Source organism: Protopterus annectens, chromosome 3.part0 (assembly GCF_019279795.1).
Source record: "Protopterus annectens isolate FY-2018-M chromosome 3.part0, PAN1.0, whole genome shotgun sequence".
Taxonomy (NCBI): domain Eukaryota; kingdom Metazoa; phylum Chordata; order Ceratodontiformes; family Protopteridae; genus Protopterus; species Protopterus annectens.
The window spans coordinates 669,571,361-669,583,556 of NC_056731.1; the positions used below are offsets into that span (position 1 = coordinate 669,571,361).

Here is a 12,196-nt window from a genome sequence, read left to right on the forward strand (position 1 = left end):
AACATAGGACATAGCAACATAAGAGTACTACGAGGCAAACAATCAGAGGAACTGTAAAACTATAAGATGTCCAGCCATATACACATCTAAGAAGGTACACTTAAAAGTCCTCACCACCATTTACAAGCACTGACAGTGTTCACTTCTTAAATCAAGCAGGGCCATACATGATAACCTTGGTGTAAATTTATCTGTCCAAGCCATTGTCAAGACTAGCCTTACAGTAGACTCAGTAGTACTTTGCTTGACATGTCATGGAAATGTATTCCATAGACTGTGAATGCACTGAGTCAGGAACATATGAGAGCCTTTCTTTATTTATCAGTGTAGCTTTAGGTCCCTATTATGGGTGCTTGCATATTAACTGGCTTTGTGAAGAAAAAGAAAGTTGTACAGGATTGTCTCTTTTATGACTCCAAATGTGAGACACAAGAGCACCTTGGAGCAGCCAGTCAGTTACTAAGTATAAGGAGATGTGTGCTAATCTATCAGGTAGTTGAAGAATTTAAGGCCTTTAATTTTCTTGTGTAAAAATAACATTGGAGCCATGGTGTTTTTTAACTGTTGTATACCAGGAGTCAGATAGCAGCTCCTCAATAAGATATGTACATCTGTGTTAAGATACACAGCAGCCAGATATTTATGTTACAGGGATGTGCCATGGATAATAGTGTGTTGAGATGGCTGTAGCATGTAGTGGTCATTGTGATTGGATAATATATTGTTTTTATGCATGTTACCACAGAACCTTCAGGTAGATGGATTATATTTCCAAGAATTTCTAGTGTTTTTCCTTAGGATGCTTGTATATCATTGGAATGCTTGCCTATGTCGAACATTTTATATATATATATATATATATATATATATATATATATATATATATATATATATATATATATAATTATTTTTTTTTGCAGTAGTTACTTGAAATGTTGACAGTTCCAGTGTCTGTGATACACACAGAAATTTTGACATTGCAGAAGATAAAAAAACTAATATTGTGGACTCTAGGAACTTGACATTCTGTCATGGATGACATAAACAAAACCAAAACTAACATCTAACACAATGCAGACAATGACTGGTGGATCCATAAAGGTGCCATAATTATAGCTGACCCTACAATGGCTGAGTCACATTCTATTGAGTTGGAGCACTGTGAGGGAAATATGGATCATTATCCAGCAGTTCCATTAAGAATATGCTTGAAGATGGCAATGGGTGTATTGATTGGGCATACCAATATAAATATACAGAACAGAGAGAACAGATAATACCTGCCAGAATGTTTCCTTTCAGAGACAGAAAAGCATGTAGACACTGTGCTATGGAATGGTTACATGATTAGTCTTTACATATGCGGGTTCCTGTAGAATACAGTGACTGACTGACTGTCATGACAGCTATTTAGTTCCCACTCAGACAACACCAAAACCATAGGCAGCATATCAAATATAGTTTCCACAGTGCAAGACAGTGCCATGCGGTGGCATCCTTAAGTGATACAGTGCATGCAGAACATGTCAAGGCCTATTGTGTCTAGTATATACCAGATACCACATACCATCCCTAACATGTCCTGTTTTATTACATGGCACATACATGTCTGTGGACGGAGTAACAAACTGGGTTAATTTAAAGAAGAACACAGACATTGTATGAGGGGTTACTTCCACTATGTTTAATGGAAAGTCTCATAAGCTGTGAAAGACAAGTGCACACACACACACACACACACACACACACACACACACACACACACACACACACACACACATATATATATATATATATATATATATATATATATATATATATATGGGTCCACTTTGTAATCTCGAAATACTGAAATGCCGAATTTCAGTATTTTGAGACTACAGTCACGAACACACACAATACCTAAACTGCATAATCACGGCATATTAGAATACTGAAAAAGGGTATAAATGCCCCCAATACCCTATAGAGGGCACGTACATAGTACAAGACACAATGGCATCCACAACGTACCTCCCACCAGGAAGTATTGGCAACATTTACAGAACCAAGGTATCGCAAAAGGGGAAGAAAGTCCTAATAGTGGAGGGCTATGTATACCATGTAGAACGTACAGCAGATGACAAAACGTACTGGTGCTGTAAATGGAAGACAGACAAAAAGTGTAAAGGTAGGCTAATTACTGTACTGTACCTACCAGTGAGTTGCTAAAGAAGAGTGTCCCACATAGTCATAGTGGTGATCCAACTGAGTTTGAGAAGTGCACGCTATGTATTGAGCTAAAACACAGGGCTGAAGTGTCCAGGCATGCACTGTGTCCATTAGTGGAAGATGCCCTAGCTTCCACATCAACAGATCTAGTACCTGACCTGCCCAGTAGACGAGCTGTCCTGCAACAGATCGGGAGAGTCCGTCAGAAACAAACAGCATCATCACATAACCCACACCTGACCCTACGTACACTCAATGTGCAGGACTATCCCATTAAAACAGGCACTTTTGTTGAAAAGAAGGTGGTAAATGTAGCCGGTGATACTGTGGTGATAGCCTTCAGTACAGTGAACAATCTGTTGGATCTCAGCTGTGAAACGATCTGGCTAATGGATGGCACATTCTTCTATAAAGGGGTAATGTGTAGACAGCTGTACAGCTTCCACGGGCTGGCGCTATGGGGGATACAGCAAATCAGTCCCCTTACTCTTTTGTTTAATGAGTAAGAAGTGTTTAAAATCATACAATGCAATGTGGGACTGCGTATTCCAGTTACTGGCAGAACAAGATTTTGACAGCTCATTACAATATGTATTATGTGACTTTGAAATTGCCGCAATAAAAAGCATTAGTGTTAACATTAGTGGAGTGAAGTCTAAAGGCCGTCTGTTCCACTTTGGGAGAAATGTGTGGAGAAAGGTGCAGCAGCTTGGCTTAGCTCCACTATATAATACACAGCTGCAATTTCAATTGGCTGTAAAGTCCCTCATAGCTTTAGCTTTCCTGCCTGAAGAGGAGGTTGTGCAGGCTTATTCCATTCTGAAGGAGACATTTCCCATGGAGGGGAGGGACTTGGTGAAGTGCTTCGGAGACTGGTATGTGTTGGGAAGGAAAAGGAAGTTTACAACTAGAACCACGTCTTTCAGTGGGTTTCCCCCCTTGTTCCTGATCTTGTTTTGGAATATCCATGATCTGAACACATTATTTCTGCCAAGAACACAGAATTCAGTGGAGGCGTGGTACCGCCACCTCAAATGTTTACTGGGTGCCAAGGCAACAGACCTCTCTCTACTAATGAGGACTTTGGCAAGAGAACAGGATAGGGTGGAGGAACTGAGGAACTGCCTAGCTAGTGGATGCCCACCCTCCCCCAAGAGGTGTCAATTGGTGAGGAGGCACAGCCAGTCTGAGAGGATCCTCACATGACACACCTGGGTTTCTGAAAGCAATAGCTAGAGTGCTACAAATGTAACTGGGGAGTCTCCCACTAGTATCTCCGTGTTGGTGGGTTATGCACTATTCCTTTTGTATACACTGTTGGTGTTGGAATTTACAACGGTGGAGGAAGCAACTACACAGCTGGGAAGTCACACCCTGAGGGTTTTACAACAGTGGTGGATGTAACTACACAGCCGGGGATTCAGAGTCTATAGCAATAAAGTCACAACACTCATTTTCGCGATTTTGAGCTTTCAGTGACGTCAGTTTCGGGTTTGTTGCATATCGGTATTGTGTGTGTTCGTGATTGTAGTCTCGAAATACTGAAATTAGGCATTTCAGTATTTTGAGATTACAAAGTGGACCCATATATATATATATATATATATATATATATATATATATATATATATATATATCTTTACAGTCCTTTGCATTCCTTGAAAAGGCCATACATACCATGTTGTGTCTCTAGGCATTACACATCTCTCTCTCCATCTGACAGATTGTGAATGCCACCAGTGCCACACTTGTGCAACAGGGTAGCTTTGATGGATGCCCTAATTAAGTCATTGTTCATGCTTGCTCAATCAGTGGAGATGGTCAGTCATCAGCAGGTTGCTGTGAATGACGTTGTTTGACACATTGAAGGTTTGAGTGTTATATTACATCAGTAATGCTTGCCACATACTACATTTTGTATATGCTCTATTTTCTGGTGGGTGAGGATAGCCATGCTACATGTGGCCACACAATCTATAAAGGTTTCTTAGGGAAATTTTGAGGAACTATTTTTAAGTACTAAAGGTGCCAAACATGCTAAAAATAAATAAAAACTGATGTGTAGAATGTGTATAAATTTATATATGTTATATTATTAATTACTTCATAATTTTAATTTTAGATTTTTTAATATACTTATACTCTTAGACATTTAAATGGTAAATTTAAAATACACATTTTTTCATGCCACTATTACCATAAAGTTTTGGTATAATTCCCCATTTAGCATACTGGTGCACACTCATGCACACCTAAACACTTTTATGCATTGCTAGTTTCCTTTTTCCACTGTTTTCTGTATTTCTGTCTAGTTTTTCTACTGGTATACATAGTATAAACATTTTTGGGGAGGCTGTAAACATGATAACTGTCATGACAGGTGTTTTTTTCTCTCAACTGCAAAGCACTGAGATTTTTTCTGAGCTGTAAATAACTTAGTTGTTATGCACACTAATACATATTGATGATGTTTATTAGATATTATTACACACACACATATATTTATATATATATATATATATATATATATATATATATATATATATAGTGTTCTAATTAGATAATGTTTATGGTTAGATAGCTTTGTGTGATTTTTCTTGTATCTATCTAGTTAGCTCTTTTTAATTATCTACATATGTATATGATTTTAGTTCTTGTCACAGACCTGATGAAGGCTTTATTGCATTAGTTAGCCGAAAGCAATTTTGGTTAAAAGTTAGTCTATTTATATGTATGTTATGCTTTTCTTAATATCTGATTTTGGAATGGAGGTTGCAAATAGATAGGTAGTGTTTTCCTTAACTAGGATTTAGTTTGATCTAATCAGTAGTAGTGTGTGGGGGTGGGTACTTAAGCAATAACCCACGCCTGGGTGTAGGTAATACTGGATTTACCCACGGTTGGTGTGGTTTGGTCATGAGGGCGAAGCCCGAGTGGCCAAACAAAGACAACCGTGGGTAAATCCAGCATTACCCACACCCAGAAGTGGGTTATTGCTATTATACAATTACATTATTTAAGAAAAAAAAGTTACTTTTCTTAAATAATGGCATTGTATAATGCGTCTGTGCTGCCCTTCCACAGCTGTACGGTATTCTGCAGTGGTTCTGATGTACTGCGCATGCGTATGCTTACGCAGTACATCACAGCTGTGTGTGGAAGCAACAGAGAAAGCAATATCTCCGTTGCTTTTTACAAAGTGTCGCACTATGTTAAACCCATTTAACATAGCAAGACAGCTTTAAAAAAAGCAACGGAGAATCTCTGTTGCTTTTTTTAAAGCTGTCTCGCTATTTTAAACCAATGTAACATAGCGAGACAGCTTTAAAAAAAGCAATGCAGAAAGGAAGATCTCCGTTACTTTTTTTAAAGCTGTCTCGCTATGTTAAACTCCTTTAACATAGTGAGACAGTTTCTAAAAAGCAACGAAGATCTTGCGTTTTCCATTGTTGTAAAAAAAAAAAAGACTTATACTACTGGAAAAAGTCCGGGCGACTGGACCTTTTTTCATTAGTATAAGTCTTTGATTTACAACGTGCATGCTGACCAATCAGCGTGCACGTTTTGGAATATTAATGGGGGGTCGTATAATTGCTGATTTGAAATGCACTTTTACAACCCTGTTTATATTGTTTGCCTGGAATAAGCTGGTTTAAAATTAAACAATACATACATTTTCCACACCTACTTCTAAGTGTATAAAAGCTGATATGTTTAAAATAGTAAAGTATTTTTCTTACTGAGGATTGCCTGTCTGTGATGAATAAAGGTTTGTTGCTTTGGAATACTACCTGGATTTCATGATTTTTGGAAAGTATTGTGCCTGAGCTCATCAACAAAGTTTTAATTTTGCTAGTTTTTCTGTTTTTTTTTTATTATTTCCTCAGTACTCGTGTTAGTGAGGTTGGAACTAAACAGATTCCTGTGCGTGTTCATTTTTTAATATTATGATCTAGGCCGCTGTATCTGTGGTCTACTTTAAAAAGAGCTCACTTTGTCAGTCCAACCACAAAACTGGTAAAGCAAGAAAGTGATTTTTTTAAAGAACATTTTAGGTCTATAGTTTTACGGCAGTCATTGTGGTAGCAAAAAAATGTAAGTCAGCTGTTCCATAGCAGCAACAGCTGAACCATCTTCTTTGCATTATCATTATATTAAAAATTATAGCTAAATCTAGATTGTCAAGGAACGTAAATTATATACGATATTAAAATAAGTTTTGGGGCACCCAATGCTCTCCCACGGGGAAATAATGCTGTCTCATGCACAGACACTTTAAAATTAATGTTTTGTAATTAACAACTTATCTAAGAGAATTACATCATGTATGTTAGCTGGTGTTCTGACTATTCCAGATGCTAAAGATAACAGTGAACATTAAATGTTACCGTAAGCAAGAAGTAATGAATATCACCTTAAAGAAATTAAACAGTGAGTTTAAAGTAAAACCTACTGCTGACAAACTATCTGCTGTATTTGCAAATCTGAGAGTGCTGTACTGCCTATAGAATTAAGATATGGTGACAAAAAAATGTGTAATCCCTTTAAATGCTGCTTCATTTAAGGAGACTGTATAGTCAGCTTTTTCATTTAGAATGCAGATGGCATGCATCTTATATGTTCTACATAATGAAGAATTGCTTAGGATTTTGCAGCAGGTGGTAGTACTGCTAAGATATGATCAAAATTTCAAATGACATGCTTTTGGAGAGGCCTTACCTATGTTTGCTTAATATTTTGCAGATGTCATTAAATCTGCATAATTTTTTCTCCAATATAATTTAGCAGGTTATCTGTTATATGGAAAATTCCATATCAAGTAATCACTTGTATAATGACCAGCACTTAATAAAGCAATTAAATTGTGATAAATCCCGCTGCAATAAATAAATACATAAATAAATATAAACAACAAAAAATAATAATAAAACTGCCAGCTCCATTTTAATATGGCAGAACTAAGCTCTTCTGACATAATGCAATGATACATGCAGAAGGAAAACAAATGTGGGATCAGTTATTCCTGTGGAAATGTACAGATTACTTATGATGTAGTGAGCACAACAAAGCTATGAGCCTGCATCTGTGGCATGCAACATGCATAAAAATGTATGCCCATACTGCAAAAAAATGAATTCAAGAATGTTACTTTCTGTACCTGAAGTGACAGCAGGATTTGTTGCTGAAGGCACAATAGATAATAGGATTTATGGCACTGTTTAATGCTGGCAGGTTCTGAATAATGACGGATGCATAAATCCTTTCTTTTGTCTTAGGGATGACATTGTAGTTGTCGAGAATGTCAAAAAAGAAGTAAGGACTCCAGCAAAGTAGAAATGCTGCAAGGAGAAGAGCAGAAATTGTTCATTCTTTTCTATAGAAAATGCAGAAGAAAGCAAATATTCATTTAATTATGATGTAGAATGGAAACTATATATATTCAAATAGCTCATGATGGGATTTCAGAAAACTCTAAGCAATGCATGTAAAGTATTATATAACAATTTTCAAATTATTAATGAAGCAAACACCAAATTTTGAAAATATAATCAACCAGGCCAACTTAATATAGTTGTCCCTCTTTTGCTTTATTTAAATGTAACTTTAAATTAAATTTTAAATAAAAGAAAACAAAATTATTCTAAAACTTTTTTGCCAGAAAAGAGCAATAATTATGAAAAACAGAAACAATGTATCATCATGTTTCATTTACTACTGCATTATACATTTATGACTTTTATAATCATTAACATTACATGCATATTTTGATTTATAAACTTACCTGAGGTTTATACAGTATTACTACATTTGAATTCCAAAATTACTACCAATAGATATCATACAAATTAAGTTAGTTTGTTGGTTCTTAATGATATGTTATGAAATAAAAATTAACTCTAACTATGATTAGCAAAGCTGCATCAGAATAATGACTTCCTATTTCCCTAACCTAATAAAAAGTAATAGACAGCATGTCTCCAACAGATTAGTAGAATACTACAATACTGCATTTTAAGGTTATCAATTAATTAGAGAAGGTGTATATCTAAACATCGAATGTTGAAAAGTTCGAACACCAAAACCTCAAACTTGAAAATTCGAAGACTGACAATATCAAAGCCGCAGAACATCAAATTCTTTCCCAGGGAAAGAATTTGATGGGCCGTTTTCATGGCTTCGCTATTTCCTCCACTGTGGTGCTATCTTGGAGTTGGTATATTTAAGTAGGGGCACAGCCCCCCACATTAGAAATAGTTTTTAGTGTTCATGTGTTTCACGTTTTGTACTGGAACAGCAATTTTTTTCCCAGGGAAAAAAATCACTGTTCTCAGTCTTCAATGTTTTCAGCTTTTGTGGTTTTGGGTTCAATGTTGTAACATTCAAAGTTTTGACACTTTGATGTTATGATAGAGACCCAATTAGAGATAAGGGAAAAAAACAGAGTGCACACTGGCTTCCAATGGCACATTCCTGTGTTAGAGTATTTAATTATTTATTTACTGCATTTTACAAACTGGACAAGAGCCATTGGGCAATGGCCCTTTCTACTAGAAAGAAAACAAGGAAGACATCTGTAGTAAAATTAATATATTGTGTGACATGTCCAAATGTGCTTCTTGGTGATGCCAAAAGGTATAATTTGTGCTAAAGTGCTTATTAGTTTAACAAACTAGCTAAAAACCAAAACAGTCTGTGGGTCAAGAATTACACTTACGCTGTCATCCCATCATTAAAATTAAGTTGCAAAAAAGGGAAAGAGCACAAATGTGACAAAATCAATAGCAACATTTATTGCCAAGTCTATACCAATACTAATCAATCAGTTACACCTCATTTAAATGTGGTAGATTACATGATTCTGTCAGATGCTGTTACATTAAATACCCAATGAAAATGGGAAGCAGAAAAGCAATTTATTCATTTACAGTGTGAGACAGAAAATGATGCAAGTGGCATAGACTAGACATACATTTTTGCAGTTGCAGTTGACAGCTGTAATTTCATTTGCTATATTATTTCTATAACTTCACTAAAATTGCATCCAGAAAGAAATGTTGATGTTTTCTAAGTTTTATAATTAGAAGAACTTTTAATAGAAATTGATCCCTGGGCACTGATTTGGATACCTTACATTTTTTTCAGTCACGTTAATGTTCTGAATGATCTGAAGTATTTGAGATATTGTGCCATATCACATGATAATTCTGACCATGGCAAAATTTTGCATCAAAGTTGTCATTCTTCAAGCTGGTGGCACATGCAACATTATTTACCTCTCTCAGGCCAACCACACTGTCACATCTACAAGACTCTATAATACCACTATGTGCATCTGTGATTCAGGAACCCAAGCCAGAGCAGCATATTATAGCAATAACCCACACCTGGGTGTGGGTAATGCTGGATTTACCCACAGTTGGTGTGGTTTGGTCATGAGGGCGAAGCCCAAGTGACCAAACAAAGCCAACCATGAGTAAATCCAGCATTACCCACACCCAGAAGTGGGTTATTGCTATTATACAATGACATTATTTAAGAAAAAAAATAATTAATTTTCTTAAATAATGGCATTGTATAAAGCCTCCTTGCTGCCCTTCCGCAGCTGTCTGGTATTCTGCGGCAGTTCTGATGTACTGCGCATGCATATGCCTACGCAGTACATCAGAGCTGTGGGCAAAAGCAATGGAGAAAGCAAGATCTCTGTTGCTTTTTACAGACTGTTTTGCTGTGTTAAATGGGTTTAACATAGCAAAACAGTTTGTAAAAAGCAACGGAGCCGTTGCTTTTAAAGCTGTCTCGCTATGTTAAACCCATTTAACATAGCAAAACAGTTTGTAAAAAGCAACGGAGAAAGCAAGATCTCCTTTGCTTTTTACAAACTGTCTCGCTATGTTAAACGAGTTTAACGTAGCAAGACAGCATTAAAAAAAGCAACTGAGAATCTCAGTTGCATTTTTTAATGCTGTCTCGCTATGTTAAACTCGTTTAACATAGCAAGACAGTGTGAAGCAATGGAGATCTTGTGTTCTCCGTTGCTGTAAAAAAAAAAAAAAAGAGTTATAGTAATGGAAAAAGTCTGGGCGACCGGACCTTTTTCCATTACTTTAACTCTGATTTACAACGTGCACGCTGATCAATCAGCGTGGACGTTTTTTGAATATTAATGGGGGGGTCGTTGTATAATAGCATTTATGCCCCTCCCCTTGATTATGGCAGTCAGAGATGAGAAGCATTTCTGCTCTGCTTCCTTTAATTGACAAAGCTTCAAATTAGAAATGGTCTTGGAAAAATAAAATAAGTAATTGAAGTCTGCATCCAAGCACTGACTCCCAGCAATATTGTTTATTACTGTACCTGCCATCACTGCATTTGGAAATGCTGCAGAATGTTGTGAGAGAATATATACTATGCTGTGCTTTGTGCTGCAGAGTGCCACAGATAATGGAAAGCTGCAGCAATCACAGTAAGATAGACATCTCCCCTAAAAAATGTCAAAGAAAAAGATTTTAAATGTGCTGCACACAACATTGTGACTCGTTTTTTGACACTTTATAATCATATGGGGCATTAAATGTACCCAACACATTAAAATGAGCAGTAAATTTAACACAATAAAGACAATGCTAGTTCATTATCTTGCACATATATATTTATTTATATTATAGCATACATTAAGACATAATGGAAACAGTGTTTGAGTTTTACTGTAGTTTATTTACAATGAGTTATTTAACAAAAAAATAAAACTAACATACAGTACCTCTGGTTTACAAAAATCAGCCAAAGTAAACAATATCTTTCAGCTCTCATTTCCCTGTTCTTCAGCTTGAGTCAGACTAAGTTTTTTTTCCAAAACCCCATTTCCTGATAACAAGCATATCCACGATTAGGATCCTGGTATGTCCTAGATTGCAGCTATACAAGCCTCACAGTATTTGCTATTGAACAATGTACCTCTTAACCTTCTAGCTCAGACTTATTGGAAAAAGCATCATTAGCCATCCAGATTCCACCTTGGCTAACCCATAGACTTGCAGACACAGGGTTAACCCTTGCCATACAAGTCAGTCACTGTCTAGCAACATGCTCACTCTTGAAATAGGTATAGGCTCTAAAAGCCTCATTGTTTGCTCAGTCCTTGCCTTTATAGACATCTTTCTCTTTGGGCTGTTATGCCAGTCAAAGTTTTGTTAACAACATCTGAACATGGGTTTCTGTACTGTTTTATTGGTCGTGTCTTCCACATTAAGACCGGAGTTCACTAATAGTCTTTGACCTTTCACTGCAGATGGTGCAGTGGTGCAGTGTCACCTCAGAGCAAGAGGCTCTCCAGTTCAGTTCTTGGCTGTGGTGCCTGCTGTGCAGAGACTGCATGTCCTCCCTGTGTTTGTGTGGGTTCCCTCTGGCTGCTCTGGTTTCATCCCATATTGCAAAGACGTGTCTGGAGCATTTCTCACTGGGCCTCTGCTGAAAACTGGCTTATTCCAAGTCAGACTTCCCTGGTTAACAAAGGTTAAATGATTAAATCATATTGTAATGGTCATGGTTCAGAATCACCTGATTGTGTTTTTTTCTAAGGCACCACATAATGCAGAAGTGCTGGTTACTTTTCTTTGTACCAAAGGGTTTATTTTTTGATGTATTGTTATGTGTTATCAGGATGCTTGATATACTTATTTGTTTGTTCCACAAGATGTATTTTAGTTGCTGGCTTGTTTGTTGAGTTTTCTATCAGGCTTAAGTGGTGGGTTTGATGATTTTGACTCCATGACTGAATTATACTGAACATGAGGAATATTTGAGGCCATTATTGTTACATATTGATGCAGGACTATTTCTGTATCTTTGGGTTTTGCAAATATTTGTTCTATGATCTTCCCAGACATTTCTATCCTGGTCATTGGTACAGTTCTTTTCAAGTGTTTCTCTGCAGTCCAGACTCTACATTGCTTTTGCTGTTCTTAGTAGCAGTCACCTCTCTCAA

The 12,196-nt window shown here is 36.7% G+C and overlaps 1 protein-coding gene across 1 annotated transcript in view; it reads right to left on the minus strand.

The window, feature by feature from the left end:
* Window positions 1-12,196, minus strand: part of NPSR1 (neuropeptide S receptor 1) — a 1,074,098-nt gene that overhangs the window by 88,249 nt on the left and 973,653 nt on the right. The window contains exon 6 of the mRNA XM_044065077.1: window positions 7,370-7,550. Coding sequence (XP_043921012.1) covers window positions 7,370-7,550 — 181 coding nt within the window. The remainder of the gene's footprint in view (window positions 1-7,369; window positions 7,551-12,196) is intronic.